Below are 24,134 nucleotides of genomic sequence, written 5' to 3'. Positions count from 1 at the left end.
CAATGAATTGACTGAAATAATTGAATTTCTCAAGCTAAAATACGTAGAGAAATCGTAACCTACGACTTGTACACAACCTACAGACATGATAGCTCTCGGATTGTAATTTGACTACACAAGAAAACATAATTCTGTTACGCGAAAACTCAAAGAAACCCCTTCACACACACACAAGCCGGCCGCGGCGTTCACAGACCAGCCGCGGCGCCCGCGATAACTCCAGCTGGCGCTCGACTCCACCGCATCGCGGCCCACGCAAGAGGCCGTGGTTCCACCACAAAACATGCCTTCGTGCATAGCGTTCGCGGCAAGCGTTTCCAGGTAAACATTACGGTTACATACGCTCCACTTGCTGGGAAGCGTGAGAAGCAGTCAGGGATCTTTGAATGATATCGCGTTCAAATCTTAAAAGCGAGGCTTAAGCGCCGAGAATGCAGCCTTCATCAACAAGTTACCTGCACGATCATCCAGTTCCGACAGCTTCTGATCTCTCTCTAACGCTTTCTCCACGTTTGTGCGCATGATATCCACGACCTAAATACCGGGACGGATATGGGCGGGGAAAGAGACACACAAGGAAGAAAATTGCACTAAGAAGAGGACAGCACACGGAAATGGGTGCACACAACACTGCACCCCTTTTGCCACAGGTTCGTCATGGCTGCATGGGCTCACAAGGAAAGAGAAGAGAAGCCGGAAGATGTATGCAAAAGAATCAGATGACAGAAGAGAGGCGAGGGGTTTTTATTAGTATGAATGCTTGCCTGCGGAAAAAGCAGAGGTGGCAAGAGGACTACAAAGCATATGTCGCCACACTTGAAAAAACACAATTGGCACACATGACAAAAGAACGGTAATTGGTGTGCACATGACAAGAGATCACTTTCCAGGTGCTGCGAGGAAGCCATCTACAGCAAGCACACCACAGAAGAAACAGTTGTACCCTCATGACCAGTATATTGACAAGTTAGGTTCACATGTGCTCTCGGGCAGTAATTACAAAAATTGCATCACCTTTCATGCACCAACGTATACTGCCCAAGAAAATGACATGGGCCCATCATAAATGTTGCTAATTAGTAAACCTACCACCGAATTGACGAAGCACAACGTAAGGTAAACAGTGACTTGCATTATTAATCCAACAACCTTAAATGGAGATTCTGTGCTTACCACCACTTTTACCTCAAATTTCTTATGAAGACTGCAATCCTTGAATTCCAATATGAACACTTGGCATTTTATTTTCCTGGTTTATTCCAAAATTTGGTTGCCTACAGGTGGCAAAAACCAGTCCATGCCTCTAAGCTACTCATCTCTGATGGCAAGGTGAGTAACGACGGTAGTTTTATTATATTTTTTTTCTGGATGAACCATGCTTAAATTTCAGCACAACACAGCGGCAGTAAGCACAATATCTTAAAATGTGTTAAAGTAAAAATGATGGTCTCTGCAGTTGTCATGGGGCTTCATAGGTTTGGAAGTTTCTGAAGGCATTAAGCCTGGAAAACTTTTCATCTGCGCGAGTCCAACCCTGCCTCTCATGCAGGAGACAAGCCTGCGAAGCTTAAATTACGCTTATGGTAATGTTACACAACTCTACAGAACCAAACGAATGCCAGTCTTCAGGTGACAACCCTGGTTCCTTTGTGGTGTTACGAGCTCTAAGTGTCCTCCTGCATTCCTGCAGTGATGCCTAGTGGTACACAACCTGCACTTCTTGTTTTCTCACCTGCACGGTCATCCAGGTCAGACAGCTTCTGGTCTCGTTCCAAAACTTTCTCAACATTGACACGCATTATGCCCACCACCTGGGCCCAGCAGAGAAAGAGCGCAACCTCCCAATGCAAACAAACCCCGTGGTTTGAAATTTTCAAACATAATTCGTGCAAAGAAAGTGCTATTCTTGTTTGCAAGGCATGAGGCAGCAAAGTGTTATACATATTTTAGTATGAACAGTTGCAGCAGTTCAAGTGAGTGGAACCCATGCCAAGCAGAAGGGTGACAGCAGTACCAGCAACCTACAGATAATATGTTATTACCACAACCATAGTGCAGGATGACCTGCTAGAAGTTTGATGCAGGTGAATCCTTTTTTTCACCTAATCTCTGTTCAGAGATTCTACATGTAGATGAAACAAAAATGCACCATATGTTGGATGATAACAAAAAATGACCGCCCTTCCTCATTGCATAGAGGGGTGCAAATGAGGCTAGGGATGCATGGCTCTTCGTTGTAACGCCTCGGCTTCACGCTCCCTCACCATGAGGTTGGCAAGTCTATGACGAGCCCTTTCTCAAGCGAGTTGCCAGTGGCATTCATGAAACGCCGCCTGTTGTTCAACCGAATGCCCGACGTGCGGCCTGCTCCCGCTGCCGTTCCTTCAATGCAACCTGCTCTTCAGCAGAATTAACCAAACGCAGCCTCCCCATCTGACTGGCAGTAAAACCCCCGCTGTAAAGGGCATATGATGAATCAACAGTGGCTGAATTTGTTAGCGTGGTGGTCTTGCAACTCAGAGGTTGGTGGTTCGAATCTGCAGCCTGACAAGCAATTTTTATTTTCGCGCAGCTCGAGTATTTGCTTATGGCAACACCAACACCGACATGAGTGAGGCAATACAAACTTCACTTGAATACTCTCACAAAGCTATTTGCATTCCTTTGGTATAAACAGTCGATTGATCCCAAAGGATGCCAAGGCAGAACTTCCCCTCGATTCTTAGCACAAACCATGGCACCAGCGACGCCATTATGACAATTTCACAGCACTTTCCCAGTCTAGGCTCTTCTTGTGATGCAAAGTCCATAGGACTTATGTTTTCGTGTCCTCACTTACTTTTGAATATAGCATAACCCTTTTTAATCGTTAAACAATCAACTTAGACCCAAGCAGACGGTGATTAAGTGCGAGTGGGTGCTTGCACAGGGGCGTTTCATATACTAGTGTCACCACCTATCTACAACTGTCAGCTCAATTCTTGGCCATAAAGCTTCTTGTTCAACATTACACTGATCTACCTAAATTTCCAGAAGTGCAATCAATGTATCATTTAGCTTGGCTTATACAATTCCTTTGCAATACGCCTTTCTGAACAGAGGCAGCACTATCTTGCATTATTGTGCAAAAATGTAAAACCATCTCCAGATGGAGGTATGATCCTCAAGGATGCATACCCACTTTCCAGCGCAAAAGCTACTACCGCTGCTTCTCTTCTTACAATAGTGGAAACTAGCACACAATAAATGGCACCTCTAATGAAAACACTTCCAAGCAGCTATGCACTAAAGGCCCAAAATCAGAATTTATTCGTGGTACGCACAACTGGAGACAAAATAATTGTATCAAGTTCGTTATAAGAATTGTGCCTGGAGCAAGGAATATTTGCCAACAGGAGGGCATACCGTATTTACTCGCATAATGATCGCACCTTGTCAAAAACATTTACACAAATTCAGGCGTGCGATCATTACGCGGGTTAAATTTCCCACGAAAAGAAACATTTTCTTTTTTCATCCTGCGTTTGCTGCGGGATGACAACGGGTCAACAAGCAGGCAGCTGCCACAGTCAGTGTGGGGCACCAAAAAAAAAAAAAAAATGGTGGCCGGCGGAGCAAGCCGAACGCGTCGAACGTGATTATTTTTCTTCTCGTGAGTACATTACGTGCATTGAAACAGTTTCTTCTGTATCAGTAATGAATAATATTGTTAATATCGGCAAGTTTGCAACTATAACATAGCCATGTCCACTTTCAGAGGACAGAAACAGAGATGGGCGCGCTTAGCTGCCAGTGACATAGAAACATGTCGGGCATGCTGCGGAAACTGCGGCATTTGTCTTCACTGCTATCCTAATACGGCATGTTTTCGCTAAGGGTGGGCGAATATCTTAGCTGCGTTACAAGCGTAGGCGTATGAATAGGGTACACTACTAACGTATCAGAGTAAACGTGGCCACTATCGTTACCGCTCGCAATTTGTTGCGTGCCCATGAGTGCAGACGAGAAGAATCGAAAGGCACCTTTTATGTTGTTGTTGTTCACCAAAACTATTATGAAGCCTACAAATAATAAAGCCGAGGCAAGTTTGGTTGTAGCTTTTTTTTTTTTCATGGATGTGCAGAAAGTGATAAAAGGAATGAAATGGGGCATCTGCTTAAGAATGTTGGGTGCCTGCAGACCGCTTGGTATGTCTTCAAGAGTCGTTCGCGTAGCATTTGACAGATGGTAAGCGTGATCATCATTAGCTAGACTTGGCACACGACATATTGCTGTGACAAGTTCAGGGTGCGATCATTATGCGGGAAAGAAAAAAATCTCAATTTTGACGACAAAATTCAGGGGTGCGATCATTACGCGAGTGCGTTCATTATATGTGTAAATAAGGTAATATGTGGAAAAAAAAAACATTCGCGAGCCTGCATGAATTTCATCTTAATGACACAAGCATAGTCTGCAGAGTTGCTGCTACTGCTGTTACCTGCTCCAAGTGAACATTTAGATGTGCCCTCAAGACATAACAGCATAGGCGAAAACAAAACAGTGGACCACACCCCATTTCTGAGGATTGTCCCCCAAGTTATCAGCCTGGAGTAGGAGGTGTGTACCCAAGACGACTACACTGGTGCAATATGAAACTACTCCTTATATCCAGTGTTGCAAACTCTTGCAAAACTGAGTGCTCTGGCCAATGGTGGGTGGCAAATCTGCACTTGTTGCCATCGACACATGCTGATGACAGTTCCGACACTGGTAGAATGGGCCCAATGCTAAAGCATGGTAAAGACATTAACTCCTGTCACTTCGGCAGAAACGAAAAACCTAGAAGAATACACTACCACACTGGCAGGCACACAAAAGAGGCAATGAACGAGAAGTCTACTGGCTATGCGATGGGGAAGACGACCTAAATTGCTCCCTGAACAGTAGTACCTCAGGGAATACTGAAACTCCACATTCAATGTGTCTTGACCAAAAAACTGAAAAAAAGAATCTAATTCTGAGATTCGACGTCCCAAAGCCACTACACATCATAGAGGAAGGATGGTTCCGGGTTAAATTCAACAACCCACAGTTCCTTAAGGTGTGCCTAAATCACAGTAGACAAACATGAAACATGAAAGGAACATGAAACATAGACAAACATGAAAGGTAGTCTCGTACTCATTATCCAGAGGTTTAGAGTATCAGCAGTGCCCCAGGAACTGCACCGCACAGCTGAATTATATATATTGTGAAGGCACTGAGTAGGCCGTATACATTTGACAAAGGCTGTAGTACATGCCAACAAAAATACAAAGTCGGGAATTTTGTGCCGTTCAAGGAAGACGTCCAAACTTCTGCCAGAATGCAACTTAAAGAATGGGCCTGGTCTTCATTTGAAAGCATAGTTGCTTGCTTTGTTTTGAAAAAAAAAAATACATCACCACAGGTACACCCACACCTGGCAACAGACAACATTGATGGCAGCAATTTTCTGAGAGGTGCAAGATCGTTACTTTTTGCAGAAAAAAAAAACCCACAATAATATACACAGCCCTGAATCACCACCTGGCGTAGACAACTAACGCTAAATGACATAATAGGTGAGAGCTTCGACCTGCAGAATCGAGACAATGTACCCCTGAACTGAACTACTCTAACAATGGCTTCCATTCAACCTTGCAAGGCTACAACGATGAGTTATGCACTACCAATGTCCATATCTTGCATTTTCACCCTACACCACCTGTTTAACATAAGCAGTGCACTAGAAGACTTAACCAAGGTAGTGACTTTCCAGTGAAATGAACTCATCTCTTCTAGCAAGCATCACAGGACAGAAGCCCCTTTCTGGCTCATGTTTGTGCCAAAAAGTGTCGTATTGAAATGTAGCAGTTTATTTACCTCCACCATTGCTTCAGGCCAAGCACTTAAGGGACAACCCTCATAAAAACAAGTGCTCCAACGAAAGGAAAGGAACAGTTGATATGGTCAGGCATACTTGCTGTCAGCAAAAGCACCCAGTAACACTTGCAAAGTGGTTAACCAGAAATGAGACTTCACTGCAGCAGCCCTAAAAGAGGAAAGTTTAACACAGCGCATCATCTGTGTCAACAGTGCTGTTTCACACATTTGAACAACCCTTGTTCAGGCCTTAATTCTCAAGAACTAAGCTTTTGGCAGATCCAACAACTTTCTTTTAGAAGCTTAAACTCAACAATAACAGTGTTTCTGAGAAAACAGCTAAGCTGCTGCAAGAAGCCAGCAACAAGATCTCATCTGTTGAAGCTAAGGTGATCTAAATCTTCAAGCCACAGAGCATGATACTTTTACTCTCAGGCAATTTCTTGCAACTTTCGTGCCTCTTCCACTGCATATTGTGGCTACACCATCCAATACACAGCAGCTGGACTATGTAGTACAGTGTTGTAATTAAAGAGAATGCCAGATAAGTATTTGGCTGCCAATTACAGATTAGATATGGCTTAAGAAATGTGGTTCAACACATAGTCTCCAGCCTAACATATTGATGAAATGCGATTTTGTTGGCTTTATTACCAGCCAACCCTTTATGAGTGGATTGTGCTGTAGAACTCTTTCCCACCACTAGGCTGCTGTGACGTTTCTTTTATATTCTAAGCTACTAAAATACCTCAGCAAGCAAAACTAGTCAATAGAGAGTTTTAGCAGTGCCATGTTACTGTGCAGTAAGCGTGGTAAACAGAACAGGGTAACTGTTCCCTACTAGCTTTCCGCGATGAATATGGTAATTTGAATGATAGCGGCTAATATTCAGGCCTTGGAGAATAAAACAACTATGTGCTAAGCACGAAATATTCATCTTCGCAAATATTACAAAGCTTTAGCTTGTCCATACATGTCTTAGTCTTTATGGTAGTGCTGGGTTATGTATGGCAAACATGGACACCAGTAACACTTTACAGTAACAAAGCCGGTAGCGACACCTTGTGGCACTTTGTCCAACAACACGTGAAACACTTGTTACATAGGTGCTCTCGTCGAAGCAATACATTAAAAACACTGCTTGTAGCAAATTGCACCGCTGCAGACACTTTACACCAGCAGATAAGTAGGATATTGTTAGCTGCAGCAAGAATATCTCTGCGTCCCCTCTGAGTAAACTCGCCACCAAGAGATGGCACCACCAACCCGAATAGTGCTTTGTTCCTTTTTTGCAATGTTTTCTTTCCTGTTTTTCTTTTTTGCATAGTTTTTTTTATTCTTTTCTTTTCTCATTTAACCCGAGCATATTATTCACCCATTACGAAGGGTACGGCCACAAGTTCAGTTCACCTCAAGTTTATTTCTCCGGTTAGAAGTGCTGCCTATTTAGCTGCGAGATCAAGCAGAGTCGTCTACCAGCTACCACTGGCTGAAGCCCGGACAGATCGCACCGTGCGTCGTCTGCTATGCCATACATGTTTACATGTGTGCATATGGCACGCATATCTTCAGACCATTTCTTCTGTGGTAGAAGCACAACCGTAAAAGCTGGTCTGCATTTTCTGACGATGTATAGAAGCAGTTAGCTTTTCGCTGTCGTCTTCGCACTGTAGCAAAATCAGTGACTGCCCATGCCGAGTGCGCAATGTGTCACCGTCGCACCCTCCGTTCGCCATACGTATAACAATTTCATTGTCACTTTGTGTTTCAAGTAAACCACAGAAAGCTTTTTCTCTCGTTTTAAAGATATCAAGTGGTTGCAGAAATATGTAAATACATTACAGACTTGTCGCAATGTGTTGACCATTCTGCAATCTGTGATACCTATGAACATGAGGAGGCCTGAATATCACCGAGTGGAAAAAAGAAAAATATTGTTAGCACGGACTCATTATCACATCACACACTTTATATTAAAGTAACTGCATCGTGATAACTGCGATAATTGCATAAGTCTCGTTTAGTGGTTACGCGGCAGCCTGAGGTGTTCCTGTAATATCTGGTTGACGCCATGAAGGTAACCATCTTGCGTCACATTTCAGTTGTGGGTTTTCGTGTTTTCACTTTTCGCTTACCCCATGCAAGGGCAGCTTTTTACATGTTTTTGGTATTACTGAGGCAGAACTTGTACGAAGCAACCTGGTTATCCCGCTATGTGCTGTTACTCAAACCTTAAGCTCAAAGACATAGCTTAAGTAAGCTCGTTAACTGGTCGTGTATCGAAGCAAAAAAAAAAAAAAATGAAGCGGAGATGCATGCTTAAAATTTGTGAGGTAAAGTGCCCTCCGTCTTTTTACTGTAACTTTGTTGCGCAGGGATGCTGACTTTTTAGAACCAGTGCAAGGTTTACAGAGAACGCAGTAATAATGAAGTTGCGCAACAAATTTAACAGGGCATGCGGAACACCAGTGAAACACGCACAAAAAGCCCTGAGGAAGGACTGAAACACATTGTTTGGCTGAGTGCCAGTTGCCTGTTGAATGGCAGTTTGCGCTTCTTTCAAGTAAAAAGAACCTTTCGGCAAATTTCATGGAGGAATGCGGCATTGGAAGGCAATGTATAATCAGTTCGCTGAGGCCAGCGCGTCTCATTACCAGAAAATTGGGCCGCATAAATCCCAGCAATGTGCTGCCATGTACATTTCAATGTGTGTCGCCGACCACATAGCCACTCTAACGTGACAATAGTGCTGCCACCTTTAGCTCGATCTCACGGCGAATGCGTGCTGCCACTTCGTCACGTTGCAGAAGGCGACTTAAATTTAGCTAGTCCCTTGGTCCTACCATGGTGAAAAGCGCACGAGACGTGCACATGCACAGCACGGACTCTGTTGTATGCTTCAGTTTGTCACTGTCTTGGCTCTGTCCAGCTTGGCTCGCAAAACACTGTGTGCGTGTTACCTTATGCGGTATAGACTCCGTACCGTCTAGTATGCCACACGAAAAGTCTTCCTGTACAGTATTACTACACTTACCGTATAGTAACATGGCACTGCTAAAACTCTAACTGAAATATTTCTGACTGACAGCACGCTAACACGTGTGCTTACAACAAATATTGGATATAGCAATGGTATTTTAAGATGTGATGTAGTAAGTCACAATGAAATTTGTGTTAGCCAAATTACCTAGTAGTACCTTAAAACTACACTTTTTTCCTCCATGGCTTTTAACCCATTTGCTTCCACGGCCAGTGCCGAGCTGGCCATACCAGAAGAGGCCAAAGTGCAGGTGGCCATGCTGCACCAGCCACCTTCTTATAGGATCTTCTGAGAAATTTTTTCATAGATGGCTGCGCAGTGCCAGCTGTTCTTGTTGTTTTGGCTTTTGCACACATACTTCACACTTTCAGCAGGAGTTGATAGTAAATCAACAAAAGATTCCAGTTCGCCACGCTACGTTGTTGTAGCTGTTGCAACCAGTGTGCCAGGCTCGAAAAAAAGCTTATAGGCTTCCGAGTGGGCTTTTTTTCAGCACTTACGACGAAACACCATGTAGCAGAATGTGAGGGGCTATGCCTAGTTCTCAATGGCCAAGTCAAAAAGTCCAAGAGGCATTCTGAGTGCAAAAAACAAGGCTGCACTACACATTTCTGCATGTTTTAAACTCTCTATGCTTTTCTCAAACTGCATCTGATGCTGAACCATATTGCGATGTCTGTAGCAGATTTTAGAGCGATAATCTTGCAGCATGGAACCCACTGAACGTAGCAGGAAAATGCGATGTGAAACACCAGGCACAGGAGAGTGCCCAATGGGGCAAAGCAAATGGGTGAACGCCATTCACACAGGCTTCATACACACTGTGGGCAAATCATCTATGCCACAGCACACAGAATGAAGCAGTTAATGGGTAGGCGCAGTAAAACAAACAAAACACTGCTGCTGCCACCAACTCACCTCGTCCACTTGTGCCTGTGTTTGGTGTATCCGCTTCGAGGCGGCCTGGTGCTGGGGGTTTGGGGGCCTGGGTGCCCCCTCCTGGTCGGCCCCCGGCTGGCCTCCCGCAGTTCCTGGCTGAGACCTGTAACACAAGTAAATAAACACATCACATTTCCCAAAGTGAATTAAGTTCTAACTTCCTTCCGAGATGCAGGTATAGAGTTACAAGACCAATTTCAGCCAGTTTTAAACTGGTTAAATATGTTAAGTCTTTTTTCGTCTCTTTTTTCCAGCTGTATACTTTGTGTAACCCCATGACCACCCGCTGTGCAATGCTTGTTGTGAAGGTACTCGTACATTTCTGCGAGCCTGTGCATATCAAGCAATGAAGTGCTGTTGTGTTTTGCCAACCCGCTCATACCTGATCTGTGACCAGTGGTTTAAGCCTAGCCAGGAGGCTCGCTTTGTCCATGTACTTTAGCCACACCTCATTGGCATATTGTACTTTGTTTGCATGCCTAAATAAATTTAGTCAACTCGACAGACAAACCTACAACCTCTGCATGACATGCTTGAAACTCTACCAACTGAACTACAACCACAGCTGCCACCCTTAAATTTCTTGGGCATTTGTGTGTACTTGTAGTGGACTCAGCCCTGGGAGTCTTTGTTAACCAGTGTTGTTCCCAGCCATTGCAGCGGATGTGGAATTATCCTGTGATGTCAAGTCATGTACGTGAACTTGCGAACAGGAAATTGGCCAACGCACAGTTCAAGGGTACAGGTTCAAAGGTACAAAACAAGCTGCAGAGGTATGTGATCAAACCAGTTCACAAACTGATAATACATAATAGTATAACACCATGCTGGGACTGTCAATGTAGCTGCCAAGAGGTTTGATGGTTAAATCCACACTCAGTGCAAAAATACAGCTAAAACTCAAAGGGAGTTTTGGGTAGCACACTGTAGTCAACATGAAACCTGTTCTTGGACGTTAGTTATTGACTAAATTATTTAGTAGTTATATTTCTTGGAAGCTATTCCCATTTCACGAGCGTGATGTCCCAAATGAGAAAGACATGCAAGCGCATGCCCAATGTGGAACTGTTTCCATTTGTTTTTTACTTTACTGTAGCCAGTTTATGACATTAATGTTATGAAAGATTTTTAAGTGCTCAGAAATAACTTGCTTTAAGTAAAAATTAGGCAAGCTCTTAACCATACTAGAATACACATTGTGTCTGCAAGTGATCACTTTATAGAAATAACATACAATTGCTCTTTATGCTCATGCCCTCATATCAAAATATAACTTTTATAGTTTGTGTAATTATAGCACCATGCTTACATTTGTTACAATTCTCTGTTGTCTTCTGCATCTGGTATAATGCTGCAGTGCAACTTTTCTGTGATCAACCATCACATAAGCGAGTTACATTTTTAGACTGCATTTGTTCATTTACGTTTTGTGTTTTATAATTACTGCAGTTATGAGTAAATTCCTTTTTCATTATGAAGTGATCATGCGATATTCTTTGTATCCAATATTGCAAAGGACTGATAACAACCCGCATAATCAGTACATACAAAATAAGATGTCACAAGAGAAGGAAATGTTAAGCTTATGCATGCAACACACCCACGGCTCGCGTGGGTGGTCTACTTACAGGTACATATTCAGTACATAGGACAAACTGCCCTAGAATAGCTGAAATGAGAACATGATCTTGTAGAGGAAATACAAAACATAAGCTCGGTGTCACAGCAACAAAAAAATAGGGCACTGATGCTATCTGCAAAGGCCTCAATAGGATGGTTCGATCGCAATTCTCTCATGTGAGAGACATGTGCAATGACATGAGCTTGCAATTTCAACCAGTCTATGCCTAGGGATACAGGTTCATGCTGCAACTATTATCTGAGGAGCACAATTACATTAAAGAAACGAATTCAACAAAAGGAAACTCCAGAATTGATGTCACATAGTGCTGGATGAAAACGATCAAAATTATGGTACTTTGCTTTCCCTGTCATTTGACATTGTGTAAATTCTTGATGTATGTACTCATCTAATCCTGTGAACATATTTGAAAAGGTTAATAGGACATAGAGAATGTTGTGGTAAATTGGCTAATTATATTTTGGAATAACAAATAGGCTGCAGTGAGAGTTCCAGAAAATGGAAAAAAAATGAGGTGGATGCACGCTGAAATTCCTGTAAGTTCCCTTGATATCATAGCTTGCAGCAACAGGACATTCAATTGTTCTTTACTATTAAACATTTATTTTATCACATTAATAAAATAAGCCAGGAACGTAGCTTGACTTATGTAGACTTTTCATAGAAAAATTGGATCCCTAAATTTACGCAATATTACTGTGTAATATAACATCACATTAAAGTCACTGGTTATGTGGTCTGGGCCAGAAATTAACTGCATTTAACTGCAAAGCTGCTGTCTACAAGTCCAGCTTCATTTTGCCCTTGCTTGTGGAGTACTTTCTATTTACTACTACTCTTCCCTGCCAGAGCAGTCGTTAAGGGAATTTGTTAATAACATTGCACAAGCTTAGTTAAGCATTCTTGCTTTTGAAGCTAACTGGAAGGCTTTCATTGTATACGTGTTTTTAAATAACTATAATGAAGCATGGATATTGGAGCAGCCCAGTGTTTGATATATGAAGCACAACGCATGTGAGGTAGATAGCGAGCATGTGTTAAGCTTTTTGTACGAGGGTTGTTCAAGTCAATCCGGGACTTCTTTTTAGAAAAAGATGGAAGAACAAATTTCAAAGTGCGTAAAGTGGGTTTACTTTTCCACATAACCTCCAGCTACAGCAATACACTTATCCCAGCATTTAACTAACTCCTGGAATGCTTCGGCATAGAAATATTTATTAATACGACGGAACCATTGTAGGACACCATTCTTCACTTCATCATCAGTGTTGAAATGTTTTCCTCCAAGGAATTCCTTCAGGGGCCCAAACAGGTGAAAATCACTTGGTGCTATGTCAGGACTATAGGAGGGGGGGCGGGTGGGGGGTGAGGGCGTGTGGTAATATCTCCCAGCCAAGTTCCTTGACTGTTTGGAATGTGCGTCGAGCGGTATGCGGTCGTACATTGTCTTGCAAAGAGACCACACCCTTTGTGATCAAACCCGGACGTTTCTTCCACAAATTCTTGTGCACATGACGCAGGACATGGCAGTAATAATCACTGTTGATAGTCGCACCATGGGGTAAAAAATCAACGTGAATAACTCCCTGTTTATCCCAGAATACACTTGCCATCACTTTACCAATAGACGCAACTGTTCAAAATTTCTTGGGAAGTGGTGATTCCGTATGCTTCCACTGCTATGATGCTCTTTTGGATTCTGGGGTGAAATGGTGAACCCCATGTTTTATCACATGTCATGATGCGTTTCTGTGTCAAAAGCACACAGCTGCTTTGGAACCCAGTGTGCACTCACTTTTCGGAACAACAAATGATTAATTATTGTGTTCACTGTTACTAACGACAGATTACACGCCCTTGCAATTTCATGACAGTTTATGCGACAATTGTCCATGATCAGTTGCTCCACACACTGAATGTTCTCAGTAATGACTACCGTGGGCAGTGATCCACCACGACCAGATGGTCAGTAATAGAGATATGGCCATCTTTGAAGCACTTCCACCATTCAAATGTCTTACTGCGACTGAGTGCCTCATCACCGTACTAAGCCTGAAGTCTTCTGTAAATTCCAGCAGGTTTTACGCCCTCATTCCCTAAAAACTTCTTCACAACACGCTGTTGCACGTAGATGTTCACACTGTTGTCCGCCATCTTGAATAACAGTCTATCCAGACACATGGGAAATGAGCACAGTCTACCAGTAACAGGACACAGGTGCCAGTTTCTACTGCATACAAAACCTCGAGCCTAGGTGCTCGTTTAAACTTGGAAAGTAAAAAAAATCTTGGATTGAGCTGGACAACCCTCGTAATAGCCAAATTTTCATCACATTATCAGCCTGACTGCCTAAACTAATTAAATGTAATCGCTATATGATCCAAGGCAAAGAGAGAAAAATGTTTAACACATTAAATGCCACACAAATCATCTACAGCCATCTAGGACAATGTTCATACACAGCTTATAGGCAAGGAAAAAGCTGCCACTGCATCAGGTTCATTATTTGGCAGATTGTTCAATAGGTTTGCAAAGCACTGATTTGTCAGTAAATTTTTGTTTTTCTCTGTGGCTGCCGTATTGGTTAAGCAACTCTCCACGAGCAGCCTTTTCCAGATGCAGAAGTTATGTCTATTTAGTATTGCCGTTTTCCATGCAAGAATAGTTTATCAAAATTTTGAATTAAGCAGTTTTCTAAAGAAAAGTAGGACAATGAACCTTGAGATTTGAAATAACCACAGTAACAAAGCTCTAGGTGCATGAATCATCCCATGTTGATTGTGTGTGGCGACCCTTATGGATGACCGCAATTTCGGGCCACAATACCCGACTCCTGTCAAAACATGGTTAAGCAGCTGCACATGAGCGTAACAGTGCCAATCAAATACTCTATAGCACCATGGTCACCAATGTCTTTTGCAAATAGAGTCTTCTGCCCCATTGTAAAGAAACAAACTACAAGACCAGCAAGCTAGAATCTGGCTATTCGCTCATTTTGAAACAACTCTGCCCAAACATTAAGAAACTGGTAACCCCTTCGACTACAGCATTACCTACATTGTATAAGCCACTGATATTTTACCGACTTATCTCTCAACTTCGCAACACAGCTACAAGTGCCAATTCCCTCAAGTAAACCGATTTCATACACACAACTTCACATTAATACAGTTATGTGGCAAAATTGGCACTCCATCAATCAGCAACTGAGGTCTGTGGATTAAGAAAAAGTGTGCACCACTTCTGGTGCAAGGCTGCGGCAATTGTAGGCACGCGAAAATGACTTCATTTATTACAAAAGATATCCTGCCACTCTCTTTAAACGAGCGGGCCGGCTAACCTGAGCGAGTTTCCATTCAGGAGAATGCACAGCTGTTAAAAGCACCAGTGCAGGCAGAGTTAACAGATGTTCTGCAAAGGTCTTCTCACAGCCGACGGCTGTGCTCGTATTTCCCAATGCTGCGTTTATCTCTGCCAATAGTGGACGAAGCCGGCATATGGTCGACATCGCTTTACAGGCAACGCTGAAAATCGGAGCTCGTGTCAGCAGTGGAACGCTCTCAAACACGTCTGCACGCTCTTTGGCCGTTGTTACGTTTCGCCTACGACGCGCGGTATAGCCGGCGCGGATGCAACGGACGACGGGGCTTCGTTCAAAGCGGCGGACATTTTGGCCCGTTCAGCGCCGCCGATACGCCTCCCCGCCACGCGCGTCCAGGCATTTTTAAGTGCCACGTGTCTTCAAGTGTGCGTGTGTTTGTGTGTGTGCATGTTGGTGCCCACGCTTGTCAAAGCGCGGCAGCCGGGGAGAGGAGCTCCCCAAGTGTGAAGCGAGGAGGTCTGACCGGCGCCGGCTTGGCGGATGCGTCACTTCACTCGTCTCAACGTGTCTCTCAGCCTGTCCGTGCCCCGCCGTCACGTGGCCTCGTCACGAGGCCTTCCTCTTGCCCACGACTCCGAGAGTATAAGAGCAGCTGCCCCCGGACGCCAAGAGAGAGGCTCCGATTTCTTCTGTTGAGTAACGTGCTCTCCCGTCTCTCCACTTCGGTCGACCTGACCGCCCGCTCTTTTGCGATGCTAGAATAAACAAGTTGTTCTGTTACCAGTCGACTCATGCTTTGCCGGGACCTTCAGATGCTTCCAGTTGTGCCCCAGGCCGCCAGGCCAACGCTACCCTTGGGGCTTGCGACCCATTTGCAACAACTCGTGCTAGCGGTGCGATTGCAATAACGGGAGTCAGCACCGAGATCACAACAGCTGGTGGCAGCGGTGGGATCGCGACAACGGAGGCCAGCAGCGAAGATATGCGGTTGACTGTATGCTGAGCAGCACAACGACCATCCGGGAGCAGTGCAACGAGCCCTGTGTGATGACTGGTTGCCCGCAGCGGAACGACTGCGCTGAATTCTTGGCTGCGAGGTTTGGTGAGTGCGGGACTTTCTTCTTCTGAGTTTTGCCAGGCTTTTGTTAGTGTCAGAAACAGAGCTGGTAATTGTGGTTGTCGTTGCTGCCAGGTTAGTTTGCGGCAAGACAATAGAAGGCAGTAGAGAAAGCAGCATTCAGAGCAGCCATGGATTTGAAGTCGTTGCGCAAACCGAAATTGCTGGAGCTTGCAAGAGAGTTGGGTCTGGATGTCTCAGACAAACTCAGAAAACCAGAACTGCTAAGGGCTATTCTTGAGTTAGAAGCTGAGGATGACGAGCTGTCGGAATGCCTTGAGACCATTGAGGAGAGGGAGACGGCAAAAAGACAGGAGCGCGAACTTAAAGAGCAAAAAGAGAAACAGGAGCGCGAACTTAAAGAACAGAAAGAGAAAGATGAGCGCGAACGAAAAGAACAGAAAGAAAAAGAAGAGCGTGAACGTAAAGAACAGATAGAACAAGAGCAACAAGAGAAAGAAAGAGAGCGCGACCGTCAACACGCTTTGGAAATGAAGCGTCTCGAGTTAGAGATGGAACGCGCTCGTAATGGAAGTCAGGCACACGGTGCAGGAGAACGAGTATTGTTCAAAATGACTGACCTGATGCGGCCGTTTAAGCTTGGAGAGGACATTGGTTTGTTCCTGGTTAACTTTGAGCGAACGTGCGAGAAGCAGGGGTTCTCTCGGGAAACGTGGCCACAGCGCTTGCTCACTTTGTTACCCGGCGAGGCGGCCGACGTAGTCGCTCGCTTGAATAGAGAGGAAGCAGAGGATTTCGACAAAGTGAAATCGAGTCGGCTAAAAAAGTACAGGCTGTCAGCGGAGGCGTTCCGTCGGAAGTTTCGGGAAAATGAGAAAGGTAAAAGTGAGTCATATACAGAGTTTGCCTACAGGCTTATGTCAAACATGCAGGAGTGGCTCAAAGAAGAGAAAGCGTTCGGTGACCACGAGAAAGTTCTGCAGTGTTTCGGGCTGGAACAGTTTATAGTCGGTTACCTGAGAACGTGCGGTACTGGGTCTTGGATAGGCCAGACGTTAGTACGGTGGCTAGAGCCGCTGAGCTAGCCGAGGAGTTTGTGACGCGTCGGGCTCGCGGAGCTAAGGACGGTCAAAAGGGTGAATTTGGCTCCAAGTTTGAGAGGCCGAAGTTCACGCCCATGAGAGCAAAGGGGGACAGACGTAGTGCGGATGCGAGTGAAAGCAGTCCGACCGAACATAAGGAGACGGCGTCAGCCGAAGCCGAACGCAGAAAGCGGTTCGAGACGAGGCATGTGCGCGTGTGTTATACGTGTCAGAAGCCGGGTCACTTTTCGGCGCAGTGTCCAGAAACAAAAACAAAAGTCGTGTTTTTGTCATTATGCAGCACTGACGAGAACATGAAGCTTCTCGAGCCTTACATGCGAGACCTCCTCGTGAACGGGAAAGAGTGCCGAGTGCTTCGCGATTCCGCAGCTACGATGGATGTAGTTCACCCTTCTTACGTAGAACCCGATATGTTCACGGGCGAGTGCGCATGGATCAAGCAAGCCGTGGAAGCTCATAGCGTGTGTCTGCCCGTAGCAAAAGTGCTTATTGAAGGATCTTTCGGAGCACTTGAGACGGAGGCGGCAGTGTCATCTATGCTGCCCCCCCCCCCCCAGTACCCGTACCTATTTTCGAACAGGTCCGATCACCTCTTGCGCGAGAAGGGGCTTTTTTTTGGTGAGGCTAGCCTTCAGGCCTTAACCAGATCGAAGGTTCGGGAGCTAGCTGCAAAGGCGGTAGTTGCGGGGCCGACGTTGTCGAACAATGAGAGAGGGTCAGAGGCGCAGCAAGCTGATATTCAGAGCACGCCCGAACTGAATAAAATTGAGCCTGTAGCGTTAAAGGCACCAGATACTGGAGAGGAAATTCCCGATGCGGGAAAGTTAGAAGAGCTATCTGCAGATTTGCTCATCGCGCCTACGTCAGACGGACTTAATAGGTTGCTAAAAGTCAGCCGGGCGGCTTTGATAGCCGAGCAAAAGAAGGATGGCAGCCTAGAAAACATACGCTGCATTGTCAAGGAAGGTATCGCCAAGAAAAATGCTCGCTTTGTGGAAAGAGGTGGGGTCCTGTACCGGAAGTATCTAGACCGCAGGGGAGTGGAGTTCGATCAGCTGATCGTGCCTCAGTGCTACCGTCAGGATCTGTTGCGCTTGTCGCATGGGGGTTCGTGGTCCGGACACCTAGGAGTTAAGAAAACTAAGGACCGTCTCTTGCAAGAGTACTATTGGCCAGGGTGTTTTCGGGACGCAGACCACTTTGTGAGGACATGTGACACCTGTCAGCGGGTAGGCAAACCAGGGGACAAATCGAGGGCGCCGTTGAAGTTGGTACCTATCATTACGGAGCCTTTTAGACGGCTCGTTATTGATACAGTGGGACCTCTGCCGGTAACAACCACGGGGTACAGACACATTTTGACTGTGATCTGCCCAGCGACAAAGTTCCCTGAAGCAGTGCCGCTTAAAGAACTGAGCTCAGTTGAGATAGTCAATGCACTACTGTCCATTTTTGCGCGAGTTGGTTTTCCTGCGGAAATCCAGTCAGATCAGGGCACGGTGTTTACGAGCGCTTTGACGACAGCCTTTCTCGAAAGGTGCGGGGTAAAGCTGTTACACAGCTCAGTGTACCACCCACAGTCGAATTCCGTTGAGAAGTTCCACTCCGTCATGAAGCGCGTGTTGAGAGCATTGTGTTTTGAACAACAAACTGACTGGGAGCTGTGTCTGCCTGGGGTGAGGTTTGCATTGAGGACCGCGCCGCATGCGGCTACGGGGTTTTCGCCAGCTGAGCTAGTGTACGGTCGCTCGCTGCGATCTCCGCTTCGCATGCTTCGAGACGGATCACTGCCCTCTCCAATGGCTGCAGACTATCTCTTCCACAAATGGCCGCCTCCTGTGCTGGAGCCTCGCTTTGCAACAACATTCCTTTGAGGTGCGTTACAAAAAGGGGAGTCTCAACGGTAACGCCGATGGCTTAAGTCGAAGCCCCTAACGTAAGAATCAGCCTCAAAATTGTTTGTTACTGATGTTTTTCTTAATGAGGCAGGATTTTTAACATATTGCTTTTGTGTAGTGTTTCAAAGTGATGATGTGCTTTCTAGTGCAATTTTCCGATTTGTGGACGCGTTCTGAGTGCTGCTAAACTACTGTAAGGAACTAGGCAGTAGTATAAAAGGGGAAAGAGCCTGGCAGGGCTTAGTGAGGGTTGTTTCGTGCTTGCTGACCGAGCGGTTGAGTTTCGGCGTAGTTCTAACGCTTGCCGGGAACGAGAACAAAAATGTCAACTCTCGCGAAGTCACTTTGCAGTGTACTGTGTGAACCTGAACGAGTGAACGAGGCCTTCTCTGTGCGCTGCGCTCAAGAAACGCCGACGGATGCCCGACTTCAGTTATGAGCATCATCGAGCGACATCCCTCCGGACAGCGGATGCAGTCCCCTGACCATCGGGATCTCCTTCCCCCGGCGGGGCGGTCTGTTACGTTTCGCCTACGACGCGCGGTATAGCCGGCGCGGATGCAACGGACGACGGGGCTTCGTTCAAAGCGGCGGACATTTTTGCCCGTTCAGCGCCGCCGATACGCCTCCCCGCCACGCGCGTCCAGGCATGTTTCAGTGCCACGTGTCTTCAAGTGTGCGTGTGTGTGTGTGTGCATGTTGGTGCCCACGCTTGTCAAAGCGCGGCAGCCGGGGAGAGGAGCTCCCCAAGTGTGAAGCGAGGAGGTCTGACCGGCGCCGGCTTGGCGGATGCGTCACTTCACTCGTCTCAACGTGTCTCTCAGCCTGTCCGTGCCCCGCCGTCACGTGGCCTCGTCACGAGGCCTTCCTCTTGCCCTCGACTCCGAGAGTATAAGAGCAGCTGCCCCCGGACGCCAAGAGAGAGGCTCCGATTTCTTCTGTTGAGTAACGTGCTCTCCCGTCTCTCCACTTCGGTCGACCTGACCGCCCGCTCTTTTGCGATGCTAGAATAAACAAGTTGTTCTGTTACCAGTCGACTCATGCTTTGCCGGGACCTTCGGATGCTTCCAGTTGTGCCCCAGGCCGCCAGGCCAACGCTACCCTTGGGGCTTGCGACCCATTTGCAACAACTCGTGCTAGCGGTGCGATTGCAATAACGGGAGTCAGCGACGAGATCACAACACCGTGCAAAGGCTCCTAGCGCTAGCCCGTGAGTCATCGTGCGGTCGACAAGACAGCCGCCCCCCTCCCGTCTCTTGCGTGACTGATGCGTTGTGCTTTGTTCTCGAGAAGCAACAAGAGACCCGTCCGTGGACAAAGCCGAACGAAACGGTCGGTCGGCGAGTACTTATCTTTCCATGGCTGGCGCATACAGCTGAGATACAGGACGGAAGAACGCGAGAAGGCAGACCACGAGATATCAGATGTGGGAGATACGGTGGCTCTCCTCCGTACTCTTGGGACAAAGGAACGACAACACAGTAGTGCAAACAGTCACAAGGGCATTTATTGCACCTTTCATAGATCAATGGCTGCTAGCCGAGTTCATATCCCCAAAACATGCCGATAGGCGCGCGACAAATCTAGAAGTCCGACTCACCGCGTCCTCGCGAGCGAATATGTTCGCTCCATGCTGGATCCCAACGCCTGGTCGTTCGCGTGTATAGTCACGCGAATCGTGGCGCGTTCCAAGGCGGCCACGCGAGGCGGTCTCGCAGATGCATCGGTCGCCGCGCGCCGACCCGCCGGGAAAGAGACAGTACCTTGTCCCTCGGCGCCCGAGTAACCCCGCCGCGACGGTCGCGCCATCTCTCGCACCGCGCTTGTACCACCCGACCGCCGCGGGCGCCAGGCCACGCGAGCCGTGCGGGAAAACAGCATATCAGGGGATGCGCTATGCGGGAAAAACATCAGGGGACGCGCGAGAGTCGCGCATCCCCACACAGAAGAGCACGAAAAAAAGAAAAAAAAAGTAAATGACGGCTTCCAAGGAGTAACCCACGAACACCCGACTAAATATGCCTCAATATCTACTATAAGGTGCCCTTCCTTGCAAAGACAGAGGAGAAGGCTGCGGTGGGAGGGATAATTAACACCGTCTCGCGCTGCGCACGGCCGTATCCTAAACAACGCCCACGCACACGGCTGTTCAACCACACTAACGTTAGGCAGCGCCTGGCCGTCAACGAACAGGAAAAGAAAAACGAGGTCGACTGACCTCGACGCGAGTCCCAAGCACGATTCCCTCGAGTGACCTCCCGTACCGCGCGACGAAGCGCCGTCACGTCAGGTGTGCGTCAAATGCGCGGCTCTGCTATGTCGAAGCCTGCCAGAAGGGCTGCTGTCAAAACGAAAATAGAGCCCCCTTCACAGCTGAAGGCTACCACGAACGCTGTGCCGCGAACATTCTAGGGAAATGTGTACTAGCTGCAATGCAGGGATTCGATTTGGATCCGCGAAATTACGGCGCAGCGGCCAAATTGCGGCCACATTTGGTTCAAATAACGCACAGCGCTGGGTCAAAATGGAGAGCTTCGATTCGGGATGGGGGCTGAGTAGCCTGCGAAGCGGAGCTAGCAATCTGCCGCACGACTAGCGAGTTGACGGCTAGGGCGAAAGGGCTGTACATATGTCCTCTAAAAGGACCTTCAATTTCCTCGTACAACATGCTACGCGTATGGCAAGCATCGAGTTATGGTTCATAACCGCGAAGGCAAAAACAAAAATTTAAGTCCGGGATGGGCAGAACCGGCAGTGGCCTAGCGAGCAAAGGTCGAAAGAAAGCTGTCCGTAGCTAATTATCAAGTGTTACAGTAACCACTGCATAACGAGACCGACGAAGAACGCAAAGGAAAGGCGACTTACATGTTGCCGAGCCCGAGGTTGATTAAAATTAAGGCTTTAAAGGGCACTCAGGATCAATGATGGCGACAGCTTTTTCAATGACGTCATACATCCGGGGACGAGATGCGTACGTTGTGAGAAGAACCGACGCTGCGTGGCACCTCGATCGGTATTGGCTGTCGTCTGCTGCACTTTTTATGGACGCCCCAGTACGAGATCGGGGCGTTTGAAATAACTTCCCATTTTGAAAACTAGCCCTGCACCTTTATTCTTTCGCATTCTATGAGAACTAAGGTCTTTCTTTCCCTAGAAATTCTCTAAAAGTGTAGCCTGAAGCGTCATAGTAATGTCAACTGTTACTGCGAGAAACTGGAACAATTCAATATATCAAATGCCGGAATGTCAACCTGATGCTCTCGACTACGGAACAGTTTGACGATTAAACAGCACACGTTACGCGTGTGTTTTGAGAAGAAAATGGCTCCCTGCGGACGGACACAAATCGCTTCTCGACTTCCCAGAATAGTAGGGCCAAAATATTGATCACACTCATACTGCGTACCGAAGCACCGAGCGTGCCCTGGCTTCCAGAAAAGGCAACAGATGTGGACAAAGGACCCGATAATAGCACATTCAAACCAACAAATGCATAAAACCGTGATCGATGAGAACGACGGTTGTGAAGCTTTCCGGCAGATGTCGTCACGTCAGTGGTCGCCAAAAAGAAACCCGGATCATGGTTTCTTCTTCTGCCGTAAGATGGCTGGACGTGTGCTGCGCGCGAACACTGCTAAGTTTTTAGAACTGCAGAACAACTTCGCGGAATGTCTACTTCACTGTCTTGCTCTCAACTTCTGCACGAAGTCGCATAAAAACGTATAAAATATGTACTAAAAAGTGCTTGACTGACTGTCCACTGATTTTCCCTGTGAACGTGTTTCACGAGTTACTGTTGGGAGTGGGCTCAAAGCACCATGGTTCAAATTAAGTGTTCCGCGCCGTAAATATACGGCGCCACAAACAAGTCCCAAATGGTCGATGACGCACGTCTACGGCGACTGCGTATAACTCATCATTTCTTTAATGCAATTATTGAGTACAACTAATTTCCCCTATGTTTTCCTTCGCGTCTTTTTTTGTTGGCTTCTCATGATATGATTATTAAAAATCGGGCCCCTCGGTTAACCCGTTTTCTTCTCGTTCTCTATGCTTGTATGTTTGAAAAACGCGTCAATTTTTCAATTCTGTTGCCCAGCAAGTGCCGCCACCCTGTGTGGATAAAAGTAATTTTTTATTTGTTTTTTAGTCTCTTGGAATTCATTCCATGGCTTCTTTACGTTGGCGTTTCATCATGACCTCCTAGATTGAGTGCGTCTGCATGTTTTGCTGCAGCCTTCGCATTCGGCGCGGTCCCCAACAAAAAAATATAGTGCGGTGGGCGTGCCCAGACACCCACGGATGGCGCTGCTAGTCCAGGCGGCCGTCAAAGGCAGACGGCGCGAGATATCAACGAGCGCATCGCTTCTCTTTTCACGTGCTCCGGAAAAATTTTGCATGGAGTACATCCCGGGCAACTTTCTAGCTTTGCATATAACGTTTTGACGTCTCAGTCATATAGTTCTCTAGCGCATTGATTTTTCCATTGCATTTTTGTTTTACTCTTATCCATTGGATTTGTGGTATTCATGTTTAATAGTTTATTTTTCTAAACAAATAATGTGTGGGTTCACACACCATTCATTGTCTCTGAACTTGTAGCTTATCATAGATAACAGAGTTTACTCGATGTTGTTTTGCCTTACTTTGTTTATTTGTTGTTGCTGTGCTTTTTTTTTTTTTTTTGCACTTTGCATTGCGGTGATCCAGTCAGCCTCGCCAGTCAGCCACTAGAGTCTGTGAAGGAGTACATTTACCTAAGTAAATTACTCACAGGCGACCCTAATCATGAGAAGGAAATTTACAGAAGAATAAAAATGGATTGGAGAGAATTCGGCAGACATTGTCAGATCCTGACTGGAAGCTTACAAGTATCATTAAAAAGAAATTTAGGCGTGTCCACCTTTCTCAATGCATTCTACCGGTGCTGACATTGGGGCAGAAACCTGCAGGCTGTCAAAGGAGCTCGAAAACAAGTTAAGGACCGCGCAAAGAGCGATTGAACGAAGAATATTAAGCGTAACGTCAAGGGAGACAGGAAGAGAGCGGTGCGGATCAGAGAGCAAACAGGGATAGCCGGTATTCTAATTGACATTAAGAGAAATTTAGATAAGCGGTGGACCATTATGGTTACGGAATGAGTGCCAAGAGAAGGGAAGCGCAATCGAGGACGGCAGAAGACTAGGTGGGGTGATGAAATTAAGAAATTCGCAGGCGCTAGCTGGA

The 24,134-nt window shown here is 46.3% G+C and overlaps 1 protein-coding gene across 1 annotated transcript in view; it reads right to left on the bottom strand.

Moving 5' to 3' along the window:
- The window catches only part of nSyb (neuronal Synaptobrevin), a 73,083-nt gene extending 51,204 nt beyond the window's left edge, over positions 1 to 21,879 (bottom strand). The window contains exons 1-3 of the mRNA XM_072287112.1: positions 21,774 to 21,879; positions 9,845 to 9,968; positions 456 to 534 (exon numbers count right to left, since the gene is read on the bottom strand). Coding sequence (XP_072143213.1) covers positions 456 to 534; positions 9,845 to 9,968; positions 21,774 to 21,775 — 205 coding nt within the window. The 5' untranslated portion in view covers positions 21,776 to 21,879. The remainder of the gene's footprint in view (positions 1 to 455; positions 535 to 9,844; positions 9,969 to 21,773) is intronic.
- Between the last annotated feature and the right edge of the window lie 2,255 nt (positions 21,880 to 24,134).

This window comes from Dermacentor andersoni, chromosome 3 (assembly GCF_023375885.2).
Source record: "Dermacentor andersoni chromosome 3, qqDerAnde1_hic_scaffold, whole genome shotgun sequence".
Lineage (NCBI taxonomy): Eukaryota > Metazoa > Arthropoda > Arachnida > Ixodida > Ixodidae > Dermacentor > Dermacentor andersoni.
Note: the sequence above shows the minus strand (reverse complement) of the source record. Positions and strands in the feature narration are given on the sequence as shown.